At 41.0% G+C, this 18973-nt stretch overlaps 1 protein-coding gene across 5 annotated transcripts in view; it reads right to left on the bottom strand.

Annotated features, from left to right (window-relative positions):
• Positions 1–516: 516 nt before the first annotated feature.
• LOC131676709 (ankyrin repeat domain-containing protein 12) overlaps positions 517–18973 on the bottom strand; it is an 80318-nt gene continuing 61861 nt past the window's right edge. For 2 of the 5 annotated variants that reach the window (XM_058955967.1, XM_058955968.1), the window contains 3 exons: positions 11678–11957; positions 2377–2497; positions 517–2297 (listed from right to left, as the gene is read on the bottom strand). In XM_058955967.1, the coding sequence (XP_058811950.1) occupies positions 1708–2297; positions 2377–2497; positions 11678–11957 (991 nt within the window). In that variant the 3' untranslated portion in view covers positions 517–1707. The remainder of the gene's footprint in view (positions 2298–2376; positions 2498–11677; positions 11958–18973) is intronic. The other 3 variants (XM_058955969.1, XM_058955970.1, XM_058955971.1) reach the window with 3 other exon arrangements.

Below are 18973 nucleotides of genomic sequence, written 5' to 3'. Positions count from 1 at the left end.
CCTGAAAGAGTGAACTGTTAGCGAATAGAAAGCGGCTTGCTTTGTTTTGTAACATTCTTTTAAATCAATTTTTTTTATAAAAAGAAAATAATAAACAAACAAAGAAATGAGAGGTGTTTCGATTAAAATTAAGAATAATTCGCAGGCTGATTCAACGGGAAAATCTGTTGATGAGTAACGACACGGAAAATGGTACAACAGAGAAGATTTGGCGACAAGAAGCAGAGATGAAATCTCTTACAACACAGTGAAAAACGTCTCGAATGGGATCTTCTAATTTCTATGTAGTTATGTACGAGCAACCTTGGTGAAGATCGAAGAACCAACCCCTGTGAAATCGTTCGTCGTATACTGACAGGGAAGACAAAACCAAAGAACGTCCGTTCTCTATGTTAGGAGCAGCTCAAAACAAAAGCGGCTGTTTCGCCGCGATCGGCTAACGGAGAAATACACTAACTCGTCAGCTACATCCAAGAGGGCAGCCGCTAGGTATCTCAGCTTTGGTAGGACGGCGTGTTGAATATTCAACCCAAAACCGCGAAAAGTGAAGAATCGTTCATATTTTTAAAGAAGCTATTATTAGTTGATATTTTTCGTCGGGAATGCTCTCATGATTTATGAAAAATCCTTAAATTCCTAAAAACATTCTTGAAGTTGAACTAAGAATGATTGAAAATCGTAAATGAAAGAGCAGTTTTTAACATTGTTTAACAAATGTTTTAGTACAGTGCGAAAGATTTTTTTTGTCAGTGAGTCTATTTTTATAGACTAAATAAGCATAATTTGAGCGGTGAGTTTGAAATATTCCAGTAGTGTTTTGAGCGGAACGGATTTGATTCAAATGTGCAAAGCGGCTTAAAAGCAGCAGTACGAAAGAAGCTCATACTGCTTGCAGGACAGAATAAATTTATTCGCTAGTTTACTCAAACTATCGTTGAAAATCGGACACACGAAAGTGAAATTTTATCAGTTGTTAGACGAATTAGTCATAAAAATTGTCGATTGTGCATAAATAAAACAGAAGACGACGGCTGCGCCAATTAAAAACATCCATGTTCTGTCAAATATTTCCAATTTGATTATTTTTGGTGAGACCTCTTTCTTCATGTTGCATTTTGCGCTCTTTCAATGACAACAACGGAATGAAAAGGCTAAGGGCCGGACAATTGAATGAGATTCGCCGAAGACAGAACACAACCGAGGATGAAAAAGAGAACTTTCACATTTATTAGACTTGTGGAAGTGAAGTGCACGAAGCCGCTTGCATACACGTTGCATTACGTGCAAACGTTAGCATCGTACACTGCGAATTATGGACTTGAGGAGCGGCAAATTAAGAATCAAAGCTTCAGCTCCCGAACCAACCAAGACAATCAACCTTCAAAGGTGTCAAAATAAAAACACATCCGTGTAAGGACCGCCCGGTCATTCTTACTATACATTACTGTATATTTTCTTATTTACACAAGAATTCCGTTCGCTAATTTTGAAGAATCGATCAAAAAATCTATAACAATTTGCAATTTCGAACCTGCGTTCAGATTGCTGAACGAAACACAGCATTTTTTCCAGCTAGAGTCGACAATATGTAAATACACGAATTAAAACCACGAAAAGGCATTGTTTAGAACAATTACTCTGGCAGTGAACGTGGTCAAGGGTGTGGCTGCGTGTTCCGAACAGGCGGCGATCCGCCCCCTTCCAGTACTAGGTGGTTGGTAACCCTCCGGTACTGGTAGAGGAACCGACACCGCTGGGACCCTGCTGAGAACAGCTGGAGTCAATGTTGGAGTCCTCCTCTACAACGGCTGGAAGGAGACCTGATGGCGACTGCTGGTCCGGATGCTGGGCATCACCAGGCTGCTGCTGCTGTTGATGGCGTCGTCGTTGTTGTTGTTGTTGTTGGCCGGAGTCGGAAGCTGGCTGAGGCTGACCTTCCGCGGACTTCCCTGTATCGAATGACAATGATTGGTCAGTATGGCTTACGTTCGGACCGGCTACGGAGTTCGGAACATCCGAACCCGGCGGTTTAAGGGTAAATGTTACATAGTATCGCTTATTGCTATCGAGCTTTTCGGATGGCAGTGTAATTACTTGCTTGTTGCTACCGTGGGTTAACTCTAGGGCTACCTTGCTAGCGACGGCAGTGGCTGTGGCGAGACCGGCCGTCCCCGGACAGCTCCGATCCGACGGGTTGGTGAGGATTTTCGGCAGGAAAAAACTGCCAACCCCGGTCGGGGTCGATCTGTACGGACCGAATCCGAGCTTCGGGATGGTGTGGTGATTCATCATCGGTACTGTGGGGTAGCAGGGAAATTGCGATTACTGGGGTTGGTCACGTGCAGTCCGGGGGGGGGGGGATGTTGATATACTTACTGTAAGCGGCACAGGGGATCCCCGTATAGGCGTGGGTTGCATGCAGACAACGATGGGTTTTGGTGGTGCAATTGAGTGCCCGCTCGTATCGACTCACGTCCGGGCTGAGGCGACGCTCGGCCTTGGTGGGGCAGGTCGAGGGAGAGTAGAGAGAAAATGAAATGGGAAAACGGTCGAGTTAGCAAATTGATTATGTCGAGAAAACCGGCTACGGTTCGTTAGTTAATGTATAAATCAATGTTTACTGGTTACTTGAGGTAGTTTCCAATGCGTGGGTCTGTCATTGATGGTAAATGAGTAAAGTTTAAATATGAAACAGCTCGCTACTGTTGCTTCTGTAAAGTTTCCAAGGTGCGTCTACTTCTTTTTTCATCGTCATGCTGTTTTTCGACAGGCAACAATCTGCATGAATCTGGCATCCCTGATACATGCATGTCATAAACACTCGATTCTTTCCCCCCCGAAGCGTTTCAGTGCAAATGTTCAATAGCTCGTTGAAAGCGGTATCATTTTGGAAAAGCAGGCGTGGAAGTTTTTTTTCTAATCCTACTCCTGTTACATTGGTTCTATTTACATCTTTTTTCGTGGTAACCTAGAACTCTCCACCCACAGATAGTTTATCCGGGAACACCTGAAAATGTTCCCAGACCTGAAATGAGGTCCATGCTACTCGCTCCAGGATCTTCCGTGTACATAAAATTATCAGTTGCTCTACTTTTAAACTTCAGGTAAGTTCCCGTAAAATTCACTTCACCCATTTATATAATTATCAATTCCCGCTCAAGATGTCGATGTGATGTATTTTTGAAGCATTTGAAAAAAAAAATCCGAATTCAGTTGAAAGCACAATTTGAACAAAAGAGCACTTACGCATCTGCGAAAGGTACCGAAACTTTTCCGGCGCCAAAGGCGCCCAGGTTTTCATTTTTTTCGCTCCACTCGTTGAGAGGAGTTTTTTCCCTCTCTTTCCATTCACCAACCTTCCACTAGATTAAAACTTGCTCCGTTCATGCAGAGCAACTCAGCGAATCATTTTACATAAATTTACACGTCCCATATTCGGTTCGGTGGATGTCCGAGAGCCAGTGTATAAATGCACCGGACGTGAGGATTTCCAGCAATTTTTCCATAAGTACTGTTTTTGTGCAGCAATTAGAGTGTGATAATTCGGAGTTGAATGACGATGGCAGCCAGTCAGTCGGCTGTGTGATAATTTTTTTCGAGGTGGCCAACTCAGTATGTTGTGAATGCAATGTTATTATCGCACAGCCAGGCCCGGTGCTAGGATTTTTCTTCGGAGGGAGCTCAGGGACATTTGTGAAACAAAAGCAATGTACACCGGGCTAGAAAAGTAATCTGGTCAAATCAAATTCATTCAGCTTTTTGTTGGTCTTGGTGGCTACGTTCACAAAAGCCCACCCCACTTTGACAATTCGCCCGTCCAGTGTCAATTTAATCAATAGAAAATGTATAACCTCACTTTTATGACAGTTCAGAGAGCTTGTTTACATGGACTTAGAATTCGAACCAAGTTTTTTGTACAGGGTGGAATCAAAATTTTTTCTAACACCATGTAAACAAGCTCGTTGAACTGTCATTTTGCGAGCATTTTTACTCATGTGACGTCATCTTGCAATATCCCATCCTAGCGTGCCCTGCTTAGACCTGTTCTTGTGTCAAACAATAGGCATCAAAATTTAGTGTTGTCGATACGTTTGCTTATGCTTGCCATTTTCACTTCTTCACGTATCAAATGTTAACCAATCTGTGCATACGTATTTCCGGTAACATGAAAGCTACTGTGAGGGTATATTAAATTCTGGACGATACACAGAACCTCTATTAAAGCAATGAACGAACAGCCCGAGTCGATCTTTGTTAGGTTTGAAGGTTGAACAGTTACGTTCAGACGATCTCATTAGGTAACTTTTAACGTTTTCTTAAATATCATTTTTGGCTTCTAATAATACTAATTGTACCGCAGATACAAACAGAAGATATTAATAGTGGACGGAGTAGACCCATATTCAATGAAATGTGATTTTTCTATTCTGCCGGTGAGGGTGAATTATCGCAAAATGCATACTCATCAATCGTGATCAACAAGCCTTCATTTCAAACGGTATTCAAATTATCAAATCGTTCGATGCCTACAAATCTTTTCAAACTTGGTTTGTTAAATGAAAGGTGTCGCCGAACTTTTATTTAACATGTGCTTCACAGCATGAGCGTAAATAATGAACCACAGAAGAAAACCCATCAGATGTCATCCGACCATCATAGCTTCGTCGCTTCATCAAATCGGTTTGGTCATCAGCGCTATTCCGTTAGGTAACATTAGCAGCAGTACATGTCCTGCTGAAGCTTCGACTGGTACTGCTCGTCTCTCAAACAATGACAACTTCCAGGCGTACGGGTTATCAGACGAGCATCATTGGAATGATGTGGAGGAATTTTATGAATTGACTCTCAACGCAGACTTCAATGGTAACATGACGATTTATTACCAGAACGTCCGAGGCCTACGCACCCAAATCGATGAAGTTTTCCTAGCAATCTCTTGTTCCCATTACGACATAATTGTTCTCACCGAGACCTGGTTAGATGATAGGATTCATTCTCGTCAGCTTTTTGGAGGCACACATGCTGTTTATAGAAACGATCGAACTTTTGTGAACAGCCGTACTCATCGCCGTATCTACTGCATTGAATAGTTTCGTCGATCCAACACCTGTTGACGTTTTGCTTGAACTATTAGTTTAACTGAAATTTAGTGATCTAATGATCTAATCAGTCCAAACAACCATGTCCGATTGATTGAAGCGATGAGTGAGAAATTTCAAAGTTACAGATTGGTTATAGCCGCAATCAGCAAGCTAAAATATTCAGTCACTCCTGGTCTTGACGGCGTGCCTTCATGTGTTCTCAAGAAATACGCGAATACATTAATTTTACCGTTAACAACTTTATTCAACAGTTCCTTCAGGCAGTGTCGTTATTCTTCCATCTGGAATCGGTCAGTTATGTTTCCTGTATTCAAAAAAGGAGATCGACGAAATGTTGAAAATTACAGAGGAATTACATCGTTCTGTGCCTGCTTCAAAGGATGTGCTCTCTGCATCCTACCAAAGCTACATTTCTCCTGATCAACATGGATTCATCCCAAAAAGATCGACCTCCAAGAATCTCGCTCAGTTCGTTTCATTCTACTTACGTAATATGGACGCTGGTGTTCAGATCGACACTGTATGTACCGACTTGAAATCAGCACTTGACAAAGTTGATCACCCAATGCTTCTGGAACGGTTGAAATTAATAGGAGTGTCTTTTGATCTGATTCGTTGGCTCGAATCGTATCTGAGAGATCGAATGCTTTTAGTAAAAATTGAATGTGTTGTGTTCTCTGCCGTCATCTTCGAACAACTCGGGTGTTCCTCAAGGAAGTGTTTTGGGCCCACTTTTAATCACACTCTTTATCAATGATCTAGCTACAGTAGTACCATCGGGATGTTGTATATTCTACGCTGATGACGTTAAATTGTCATTGATTGTCAAGTGCGTCAGGAATTGCTTAGCTTTCCAACAGCTCTTCATTCAATGACTGGTACACCTTAAACTTGCTTACAATTAGTATTCACCAGTGCAGTGTAACATCGTATCACTCACTTTACGACCTCCGCCATACGAAGACCGCTGTTGATTTTTAGGTCTACACACGCTTAAAACGAGAAGAAGAGTTACCTAAGCTGATTTCGTCACTACGTTTCTTCTAGGAGAGTTAGATACGTCGGAATTATTGGGTCAACTTTTTATCTATGCACCGGGACGTGTGTTTGAGATTTGAGAAGAGTTCACTCAAATTGGCTTTTTTCATCGCTGAACCGTATTCCAGGGTGGCATTACACTTTTCGCTCCAGTGGGTAGAAAGGCAAGTATAGTGTAGGGGTCCATGTATTACTAGAATTTTGCAATACAAACACCTAAAATCATTCGCAAAGCGTTTGTTCGAATTAAATCGGCCCGCACGATAGTGTTGGTTAATGGGAAGGAATCTCCGACTTCCCTTTGTTCCAATAAGTCTTCTTTTCGATATAAATTATATCCATCCAATACAACTGACACCTGGATGGTCTACTTCCGGACCAAAGATAATCCATTTAATATCATCGATATATCGCGTGATATAACTGCACAACACGCGCCCGTATACGAAAAAGTATCTTATCTACATGTCCGCCCTGATAGTAGAGACTGAAGGTGTGGTCTCCGACAGGGGCCTTAACTGCGAAGATCTCCTGAAGCATGGGGTTAGCTCCTTCAAGAATTCTTTGCTTCAATCAATGAAAATTCTATATTGCAAGCAATTGCATTCAGCGATAGCACAAGAAAACAATTTTTTTGTGTGGGTATGTGTGGTCGTCGTGTTTCCGGTCCGCAATCGGGACAGGATTTTCTGTTCCTTCCGGTCCGGGCGCTCGTCCTATTTTACGAGAATACCCTTAATTTTCTGCAGATGTCCATGGAACGCCTGCCAGTGATCGATGAAATTATTGTTAAGGACTTCGGCAAAGTGCCAAATGATATCCACGGTTGGCACTTCCTTGGTCATGTCCTCGGGCTCTCCGACCCACCGCAGCCAGGTAGTCTGTTTCGATGTTCCCCTGTATGTTTCAGTGCCCGGGTATCCAGTATAGTGTGGTGAGTGGATTTGCGTTCGTCTCGATAGCCTGGATTAAGGGGTGTTGAGACTGTCCGCCCTCAAGCGCACGGAGTACCGAGAGGGAGTCGCTGAAGTTTGTGGTTGCTGTGTCTTCTGGCTTCCGAAACAGGACCAGGGTGATGGTTGCGGCTTTGGCGGAAAAGACCAAGCAATGTGTCGCCATCCTTCCTGGATCTAGGTTGAGCGGGCCACTTCGGGGGCTCTTCCAGGGTGGGTCATCTGGGACAGGCTTGTGTCGATTTGGGGGGATCTGGCGTTCCATAGTCGAGGCCATACCCGGTGCAATCGGATTAGAGGTGGTAGAGGGGATCCGGCGAATTCGACGTACATCTCTCTGGCTATTCTCGTCATTTCCTAACGTGCACTCGAGGACCCTTTTCGCCCGTCAGAGGCCCACCAGAGCGATCTTCCACCGGAAGTGGAGGACGCCAGCCTCGACTCAGGTACTTTTGGCTGGTGTACTTGCCAGAGGTCAATATACTGCCGTAATCTCGATGTCATAATAAATCCGGCTAAGAAAGCTGATGATGAGTGCCATATTTCGGTTGCACTTTGGATGCCGGGTGCATATTGTCTGCACCAGCCATTTTTAAATGGCGCAGTCGGCCTTAAGTTTCCGGGAGTGGGGAGCGAAGCAGGCATTACTGTCCACTGTAACCCCGAGTATCTTCGGCTCCTTTTTATAGCAGATTGGGATGTCCGCTATCCGTATCGGTCGGTCGGTGGCTCGATGGTGGGTTGGATATATGTGAGTGTAGCAGCTCTCGGAGGTAGATATTCGGAAACCGGCGGAGGTTGCCAACCCGTGTACGGCGTTCGCTGTACTTTGCAACTTTGGTCCTCCCGGTCGCGACCAGTACGATGTCGTCCGCGAAAATGGATATGGAATATTTCCTTTTTCGAGTAAATGGGAATCTGATTGACATGGGTGTATTCAGGTCCTATCTATATATTTTGTTTTCTTTTTATACACAGGTCAGTGACATTTGGGATTTTCGATTGATGTGCACCGGTGTAGTGGAGTGCACTGGGTTTGCACTTTCTAGCAGAAGTGTCAAAATGGAACATACCAAGTTTTCTGCACTTCTGCTAGAAAGTGCAAATATGGTGCAATTCCAGTGCACTCCACTACACCGGTGTCAATCAATCGAAAATCCTAATTCTAATCATGCACGAGAATAGTAAATTTGAATATTGCAAATACGCTAACAGGTTAACGTCACAAATACAGTCGTGATTCGCTGGTTGGACACTTTTTAACTGGGCCGCTTTATAGTTGGACCTCCGCTAGTTGGACCATTGTCCAACTAAAAAGCATCTGAACGTCAAAATCTCGTGTCAAATTTACTTTGACAATCAATCTGACAATATTTAGAGATTTGAACAGATGCATTTACGTTGCCAACATCTCCTTTGGGGTGTTTTTGAAATTTGTCAGTCGGTCCAACTAGCGAATCAAATTCGTTAGTTGGACAAGGCTGTGGCCCAACCAGCGAATCACGACTATACACGTAAATACACATATACACACATATGAATTCTATTGACAGGTATTCGATCGGAAGGAAACTAATATATGAATGGTAAACAAATTATTAATAGGTCGAGTCTTTATTCAAATAATCAGCGTTATTTAATATATTAATTATTTACGATACAGAATTGACGAATTCATATTATTTTATTAGGCAACTTGCATTGATCACGATGCCAACACTGCGAAATGGGCCCTGTGGTAACGAAAACAGTATCCCATTAGTCAAATTCGAAGACGTCATTTGGGCTCCACGCTGGCTCCACAAATCGGTTACTAGTTGTCTTGTCTTAGGTATTATGTATCGCCCCAACTATAAATATTCTTTTGTACCGAATTAAACCCAAAAATAATTCAGGACACAATTTCGCGGCAAAATCCGTCATGAAAATCTCTAATTGTACAGCTACGTTTTTATACAACTCGGAACACCCGCTGATGAATGTCTGCTGTCTGTGGTATACCGCTTCATCAATGCAGTATCATTCGGATCGCAGCAGGCGGCATTCATCACAAGTCATAACTTATATGTCAAAAGTTACAATGGTCGTAAAATTCAACCGTGTATTGTGTGACCTTTCCCCCACGCATTTTCGCCAAATAGAAAAGCTTTTTCGTGCATATTAAAGATATTATTTTCCCGGCTGGTAAAGTGATAAAGCGTGTATAATGTATGTACATGTGTGCGGGGCATGTTAGTGCGTGCGGAAGCGAAGAAAAGTGCGATTCTCAAGTGCCTACGAAAAAATTCTTTACGTTTATTTGATGATACCTCATCTGTCAGGCATACCTCTTGCTGACAGACCAGACCAGACCACACACGGAACGGAATACGGAAGCGAACGCACAGAAAAAAAAAAACGATTACGACAAACGCACGATAATTAATGGGATGGAATATATATTTCGTGGACGTTGTTTGGATGCGAGCAGCGAAATGTCGGATGATGGCGTACAGATGCGACGGTGGTGTGCGGAGTTTCATGAATTACGGGAGGCGAAAGAGAAGAAAAATAAAAAAACAGGTATGAATAAAGGAATGATTGAATTATATGATTGGCTAGATTTGTTTGACATATGGATGTTATTTTTCTAGAACATACTTGAAACATTTTCATGGTAAGTACACTTTTCCTTTCATGCTTACAGTAATGTATCACTGATTCCGAGTAATTTCTTCGTTTTACCGATTTTACGAGAGACGAGACAGATTCCACAAGTTTGACGACCCATAAAAAACGTCAAGCTTCAAGCCAGCTAGAATCGCTTGATGGTGACATCAATTTAAAACAAATAAAACATCATCTCTTCAGTAGATTAGTTTTACAACTCACTTGTGAGTTTCTGCTTTGAATAAGTAATCCGTCGGAAGCCTTCTAGGGCTTTCCATCTGCATTCACTCTGAGAAAGCTTAAAGTTTGAGACGACGAACCTCAGACATTTTATTAGTAGAATTAAACTACCGAAAGTACTATAGTTTGTCTCCAATTCAATTGCATCAACAGTTGAAAATTCTCTGAAATTTTCACACATCCCCTGCAAACAAATTCAGTATAACGAAGCAAGCCATGAACTCGCATTTGAAACTGTCGGAGGCTCATCAACAAATATGTTGACGACGGTATGTGCTATTCATACACACAAATATATCGCAGCTTGCTGCCAGCAATCGATTTTGGCTGCCAGTAGGGAAATGTGATGGTTAAGTTCGTTGCGTACCTACTGTGGAGACGCATGATGTTTGATGATGTTTTCGTTTGGCACTGTGCCGGCTTGTAGTCGGTTTGCCCTTAACGAAACGAAAACGCTACTAAATTTCTATATACGCAGCACCTCCCACGTGAATGGTTAATTACTAATTAAATTGAAATTGACATGCAAAGTTTACAACAAAAAAAATCGACTCGTTCAACTTAATTTTGTTTGGCTTTAAATAGCATAGTAATGCCAAACTTTGATTGCCGAGCAACGATTACAGGTCCCACGGCACTGGAACAATTAGCCACTGTAATAAACTGAAGCAAATTGTCATTTAACTGGAATCGAATGGTTAATCATTTCTTTTGTTGATTGCTTAATTTTATTTTAAATTCCACAGGGGGCCCGAGTACATTCACTTTTTATCACCCCCTCGAGACGTTTTTATGGGACAATTGAGTTACCTCGCTCGCAGCAACCAGCCTACTTCGCTGGGTTGCACAAGTGGTGGGTCGTAACAAAAACTCGTTTGATTCGATTACAGCTTTTACCATCAGTAGGAGGCGGCCAGAGGCCAGTAAACCACATCGGTTCTGTGCAAAGGTCGATCCTAAACCTTTTCCGCATTCCCCTCGCAATTTGGGAGAGAAAGATTTTTCTTCGATTTTCTTTTATTTTGAAATTAACCAATGTCAGAAAATAGACGATGGGGTTGTCGTCATTGCACAGGAGAGGCTTTATAAAGCTTCCATAATTTGTCACTATTTAAGAAACTTTGCAATTAATCGATTTTTTAACTGATCTGAATCACGTGAGAAAAGATTTAGTTAAATTTGGGTGAGGTCATACAATTTCAAACATAGATTGAGTCAAATTTAATAACATTCGGTCGAATTTAGAGAATTTTGTTGAATTTGGTACCACATATTTATCTTAACAGCCTTAAGTATAGTCCAAAAATATAGTGAATGAATCTTAAATTTAGGTGTACTTAGCTTGAGTAAAAGTAACAAGTTGGGCAAAAAAGTCATGGTTAAATTAAAACTACCTTATTCATGATTTATGTGAGTTTTGCTTGACAGGAAACTGAGTCAGGTTCTAGTCACAACCGCTGTCAAAATGTATAAACTGACAGCGAATAGGATTGAAACCTGACTCAGTTTCGGGGTCAAGCCAGAACGGGACATATAAAAAACGCAATTTTTTTATAGTTTTTCGTTTCCGACATATCAAAGCATGCTGCAAACAACCGGCAAACACCGGTTACCATAGTCAACGACTGAACAACCGTACGAAATAAACAAAACAACACAGAGAAAAAAGCCACAATCATATCAATCTCAACTCACCTCATCATACACCTCGGAGATATTCTGAAAGTTGTACGTCTCGCGCTTCTGCAAACTCTTCAGCGTATCGTACAGGAACAGCTCAAAGTTCTTGAACGAGTACTCCGAGTACGGATAGCGCCGCAACGTCGAACCCGTCTCGTAGCCCAGCTCGATCGTGGATTTGTGGTAATCGTCAACGGCTCGCTTCACCAGCGCACTCTCGTTGATCTTGGTCGAACGGATCTGCAGACTTTTCAGCTCGAGCAGGTGTTGGAATATTTTTCTTTCCATGTAGTATCTGGAAGTGAGTAGTCACACAGGGGGGTTCGTTTGGAAAGGGGCGGGGGGCATAAGGATAAGGACGGATGGTTCGGAGTTTTGGTTCGTAGCGGTAGGGATTTTTTTCCGTGAGAAGGAGAAACGAAGAAATCAGAGGGAATTATAAAGATGCAATCTGTGTTCTGTTGTGAAGGATGTAAACGAAAACGAAAGCTTTCACGGGAACAACCGATACAGGGAGATGGAAAGCACACTGGCACGCACACACATCGATACTTTGGATGAAGTGGAGGCGGATGGTGGTGATGGGATGGGTGCGTATTTTTATATCCTTAATATATCCTTAATTTATTAAGAAAATTCAAATTCATTGAAGTTTTTTCAAACCATTCGCTATTTTGCTAAAGATCTTCACGCGCTATCAATATGTCGTTTCAGACTTCCTACATTACTCAAAGTGGGATGCTACGAGTGAAAACAATCGACTAAGCATTTCTACGCACGTTTTGCTAATATGTTGTACACTTTTTCACTGCCTAAGTTTCTATTTTTGGGTCTTCTACATTTGATTCTGACTTGACTTGCCAGTGCTTATGGTTTAAGTAAAATATTAGCGTGGTACACATATTTCACCGCGGTGAAATTGTTATTTTTGTTCTCTCAAATTGGAGTTTTATTTGTTTTCCACTCACTCATTCGCCACACTCGAGGGTGGGTTAATGATGATCTTACTCTGTCCGATTTCGGGGCTGGTGCTACTATTATATTCTAGTATTTATTGAAGTGCATTCTGCGACGTGAAACAGTGAGAATATCCTTCCTTTCAGAGGCATCAACCAGAAATTGATTGGTATACAAATTAGTAGGGGACAGTGGGGAGTTCTGAACACCGTTAATTCCCGCTAAGCTATAAATGAAAAAATATGGTAAATGCTTTTAAATTTTTCCACTGCCATAGCGTCACTTTCTTATTAGCATGTGTTTCATTAACTCATGTTCTTCGTGTTCAGGTAACTAGCGAATAAATGCGATGAAATTTTAGTGTGTCGATGGAGATACGTATTTTTCGAAGATATGTAAAGTGGGGAGTTGTTAACAGTGGGTTATAGCATTTTTTTCTCAAAAATGAGCAGTATCATAATTAGAAAATCAGGGATGACTTATACATATTATGATATAAAAAGGTGGTTTGGCGCGAATCATTTTGTCACGTACGCATTGCGAATCAGATAACTTTTCCATCTCATCTTTAGATTCGAAATGTTTTAAAATTGATCTTCTATAGCCTTAATAAAAACAAACCACAAAAATATTCAATTTCTTCTACTTTTTGCGATGGTTTACAACTCTCCACCAAACTAAAAATGCCGATTCCACGCATTTCACGCATTCTGCCATATCTCAAAGAAGATAACGATTATTTTAAATTGCTTCAGCCTGTGGATTTATTAAGGTGTCCTTTACAAATACCAGGTCAAATTTCGAAAATCGACCAATGTTTATGGTAGTTATGCCCGAAACCAAGCTTTGTGCACAACTCCCCACCGTCCCCTACGTAATTCAAGATTCAAAGTCTCTATACGCTTTCTGCTCAAATTGATTTGAAACACACAATTCAACAACATATATCTCTATTATTCTTCACTCAATTTTTATAAATTGTACCTTGTTGAACGTGGAAAATCCTTAGGAACAAAATAAAAATAGATTCGTTACCGGTAAAATTCAGAAACATCAAATTATCTGACATATAGTCTCGAAGGCGCTCGACAAGCTAAGAAATTCACACATCCAGATACAAAGAGAGCCAAAAAACTAATGGATTTAAAACGTAAAGACTTACGTATAATCACAGGTTTATTTACGGGACATTGTCCTGCTAAGAATCATCTGAAAAAAATTGTCAAAAGTCAAGATGACATTTGTCGATTTTGTAACTACGAGCCCGAGAGCTCGGAACATATCTCGTGTGTTTTTTGAAAAGGGCCAATAAGCATGCTGTCAAAATTCACTTTGAGGGAAAATTCCGGACAAACCATTATTTTACCAACAAATTTTCACCCTAGTGAGAAATTTTGGTTTTACCAAATTTTCCTCCTTAGGGTGAAATATAGCATAGTGCTTTCGCATAGGCCTGCTAAGCCAAGACAAGTTTCGGCTTCACTTGTGTCTCATCGGCATAAACAGAACTTCTGCTCGAACGGGACATCACGTTTGATCAGTCGTTTGATTGAAACACATAGTGTGTTTTAGTTTTAAGGGATTTGCGTCAAGCCGGCGCTAATCTATTCCGACAATGTGTTAGTGTCGGTTTCTGATGAGGCGAAGCCGAAACGCAACATAGTATGATATCTCGCGTGTTTTTTGAAAAGGGCCAATAAGCATGCTGTCAAAATTCACTTTGAGGGAAAATTCCGGACAAACCATTAGCCGCAGACTATAAATCTTAGCAGTAGATGAAAGAAAAAACTTTTTTCTTCCATAAAATGTTAACATCAGTTCTCGGAGAGTTACGGTTTGGCCGCAATTTTCTCTCAAAGCGAATTTTGACAGCATGCTTATTGGCCGTTCACAAAAAACACGCGTGATATTCTCTGCCAGTGAGCAGTACTATTTCTTCGAAGGGAGCGATATGTACTTCGGAAGGCATCTTATGACGCCTCACGAGATATGACACATGTGGACAAACAACTCGCTTCCAACTACATTGGATTCGGGCAATTTGTAACATGTAGAGAAAACAGGGGCAGCCACAAAAGATAACCTGAATAGTGGTCGCAGTGGCAAAGTTTCCCCCCTAGGACATTTAATGAAATAACATGTGATTTGTAGAGTTAATGTCAAAAAATTTGATATTTCTGAATTTTACCGGTAACGAATCTATTTTTGCTGTATTCCACCTTCAACAAAGTACATTTTATGAAAATTGATTTAAGAATAATAGAGATACATGCGCGAGAAAATAAAAAGATGGGTGGGTAATGTCTGCGACATAACCGGAGAGATGTAGAATACATAAAGAACACGTTCTTCAAATATGTTGATACTCATTGGAATTTTCGGACAAAAGGTGATTTGGGCGAGGAATATTTCAAATTATTCTTTACAAAAATGATGGTGGTCCTGAAAAGGACCGGTTTTGTTGGCGTTGTTGGCCTTGGTGAGGGAGATGGCTAACGATGAAATTAATTGTTAGCATGAGGAAGTCGCGTAGTACTGGCCAATGGAAGAACAGATAATAATTGATTCCTGAAAATCAATTTTTCTTTATTCATGTAAATTATACATACTTACAAATCTAATAGAAGATTCCTGGTCATATTTCTGAATCATTAGTGCGAACATTGTGTAATTTGGTTAAGTACAATGAAAGTTACAAACTTTCCAAACTCGACCTTCTGTTCCTTCAGAAATATTGAAATGGGGTGTCTATATTAAACCGTTAGTCGTGGTCACAATAAAAAAGATGGGTGGGTAATGTCTGCGACATAACCGGAGTGTCGTAACTACACTTGTGACGTTAATCCAAATCTAATGATATGCAACGAAATTACGTTTGCATGTGAAATTTTCAAATGATTCGTTATAATTATGGTTAAAAATTCTAATTGGAAATTCTTTTCCATCACCAACTATTTTTCTTTTTTCGAATCTACAGCATTCTTTGAAAATATTGTTGAAATGTTATTGATGAAAAACTGAAAATGCGTTTGGCAACACTGCTCACTAAATGGATGGTGGGAAGACGCACATTCGTTTTGATTATGCTAGTATTAGTAGCAGAAAAGAAAGAAAAGGCGCATGGCCCGAAAACGAGTAAGCGAGAGAGCGATAGTAGTTCGTATTCGCTCTACTAAACTAAAAAAAAAGATGGGTGGGTAATGTCTGTAACATAACCGGAGCATCGTGACTTCACTTCGAGACGTTAATTTAAATCTAATGATTTATGCAGTTAATCAAAGGAGGCTGCCAAAAAGTTCGAATAAAAGCAAGCGACTAGTGTACTTTGCACGTTCTATATTTTATCAATACTAGAGAGGATCAATAAAATAATTCAAATTGTAATAGCGACATGCAATTGTGGCAACACTGGTCATGAGATGGTGGGGGAACACGCACATTCGTTTTAGTTATGATGGTAGTAGCAGCAGAAAGGAATGGAAAAGCAGTGCACGAAAACGAGCGAGAGAGGATAATTTAAATTCTCTTTCTTTCTTTCCACACATCGTATTTCTTATATTGCTTTCTGAAAATTATTTGTTATACACCATAAAATGTAAATTTCAGTTTAACTCTTATTAGAACACAATTAATTGGTTCTGTAAAGAACCGTTTATTGTTTTATTGCGGGAGCATAATTCAGACGCACTCCCCGCGGACACGGTGAGCTAGAAAGCACTATTTTGCATTCTCGAACAAACCGACCAAGTAGGCATCGTTGTCTTCTCGGGGCATCATTACGACTGAGCTTTGTAAGCGTAGCTCGACTTTGCAGTCCTGCACAATCTCACGCCCCAGACGCTGGAACGATAGCCTACTCTGTTGCCCTTTAGTTGGGGCGAAATTCTTGCAGGGCGACAGTTCCGATGAGTCACCAGTAGCTGGGGCACTTTTTCCGTCCGTCGCTATTGCCAACTGCTTTCCTTCGGTGGACTGGCTGCTTGCTAGTGCTTGAACGAATACGAATGATGAGAAAAACCGAACGACCAATATTCATATATGAACACACGAGAAAGCACTACTATCGCTCGTTTTCGTGCCATTCCTGCGCCTTTCCTTTCCGTTTGGCTACCAATACTAGCATAACCAAAACGAATATTCTGTCTTTCCATCGCCTTCAATCTAGTGACCAGTGCTAGCAAACTTGCATGTTCAGTTTTTCAATAGCAACATTCAAACAATATTTTCAAAGAATGTTGCAGATTTGAAAAGAAGGAGGGAAAAGATTTTCACAAATTTAAATTCTTTCGTGTTATTTGTTAGCGCTGATAAAGGCTATTTAGTTTGCTACTAGCAAGGAGCCGCACAAACAAATAGATTTATGCAGTTAATCAACGGAGGCTGCCAAAAAGTTCGAATAAAAGCATGCGACTAGTGTACTTTGCACGTTCTATATTTTATCAATACTAGAGAGGATCAATAAAATAATTCAAATTGTAATAGCGACATGCAATTGTGGCAACACTGGTTATGAGATGGTGGGGGAACACGCACATTCGTTTTAGTTATGATGGTAGTAGCAGCAGAAAGGAATGGAAAAGCAGTGCACGAAAACGAGCGAGAGAGGATAATTTAAATTCTCTTTCTTTCTTTCCACACATCGTATTTCTTATATTGCTTTCTGAAAATTATTTGTTATACACCATAAAATGTAAATTTCAGTTTAACTCTTATTAGAACACAATTAATTGGTCCTGTAAAGAACCGTTTATTGTTTTATTGCGGGAGCATAATTCAGACGCACTCCCCGCGGACACGGTGAGCTAGAAAGCACTATTTTGCATTCTCGAACAAACCGACCAAGAAGGCATCGTTGGCTTCTCGGGGCATCATTACGACTGAGCTTTGTAAGCGTAGCTCGACTTTGCAGTCCTGCACAATCTCACGACCCAGGCGCTGGAACGATAGCCTACTCTGTTGCCCTTTAGTTGGGGCGAAATTCTTGCAGGGCGACAGTTCCTGATCGGGTTGCGATGAGTCACCAGTAGCTGGGGCACTTTTTCCGCCGTCGTCATCGCCCACTGCTTTTCTTCGATGGACTGGCTGCTTGCTAGTGCTTGAACGAATACGAATGATGAGAAAAACCGACCGACAGATATTTATATAATCGCGCTAATATGCACTACTATCGCTTTCTCGCTCGTTCTCGTGCCGTGCATGAGCCTTTCCTTTCCGTCCGGCTTCTAATGGCCTAACCAAAGGAATATGCAGTCTTTCCCCCACCAAGTGCTCTCGTCAAGCAACCCAATGCGAATAACCATACGAACAAACATGTAGTGGACCTATATATAAACTTTTCATTATTTTATTGTTCGGTTGGTCTACCATAACGACGGCTCTGTGCGGGATGGGCTGAAAATTTTCACTTTTCCGAGTCGTTTTCGAAAGATTTTTCAAAACACATTTTTTTTGTTATTAGTACATGTTATACATACTTCAAATTTTAATACAGCATAGAGGAACATATTTGCAACAAATTGGCCTAAAAATCAAATCATTCTGTTAAGTATGATAAAAGTTATTAACGTTCAAAATCTGACGCGGCACCGCAGCCGATATTTTGAAACGGGACCCCTATATTGAAACCTTAAATGTATTCTACATTAAAATTTAATATGAATGACAAAAGGCCCTATAACCCAAACTTCACGTATTCGGACAAAGGTCAAAAAGGTTCCGTTCGATTTCTGAGATTTTTTCACATTAGTAAAACTGCAGAATAAGCATGATTTGCATCACGGAACAGAAATATTATAAAAAATAGGGGATTTTGGGGCCAAAGTGACCCAGTACCCCACTTTCTCATATTTTTTTAGAAACGCGAATATCTCCATTCAAATACTAAGGTTATTTTCTTTAAAAAGAGGTATAAATTGTAATTTTCTGGTTTGTACTTCAAAAGTTATAGCATTTAGACGGCGCCGGTGGTTGAGTGGTAAGCGTGATCGTCACTCATTCCAGTTGGCCTGGGTTCAATTCTAGCCGAGGTCGTTGAGATTTTTCTGAGGCGAAAAAATCTGTGGTCACGTCTTCCTTCGGAAGGGAAGTAAAGCCGTTGGTTCCCGGTCCATGAAATTGGTGGATAGATATCTGATCCAGGTAGTGGAATCACCTCTCTGGCGTCGGTAAAGAAGAAGTATATCCAACTTCTATAATCTACTAAAAAAAAATATCCTCCTCCCGTGATACTTGTGGAGTGCGCAGTAGTATATACGGCCTCTAGCAAAAGCAACTATCGGACTAACAATTCCTTCCCTTTCCTTCCGCGATCTACGTTCGGGCCTGGCCGGTGCCGGTATTGATCAGAAACACTTT

Source organism: Topomyia yanbarensis, chromosome 1, assembly GCF_030247195.1.
Source record: "Topomyia yanbarensis strain Yona2022 chromosome 1, ASM3024719v1, whole genome shotgun sequence".
Taxonomy (NCBI): domain Eukaryota; kingdom Metazoa; phylum Arthropoda; class Insecta; order Diptera; family Culicidae; genus Topomyia; species Topomyia yanbarensis.
The sequence above is the reverse complement of the archived record's forward strand: the minus strand, read 5'-3'. Positions and strand labels throughout refer to the sequence as shown.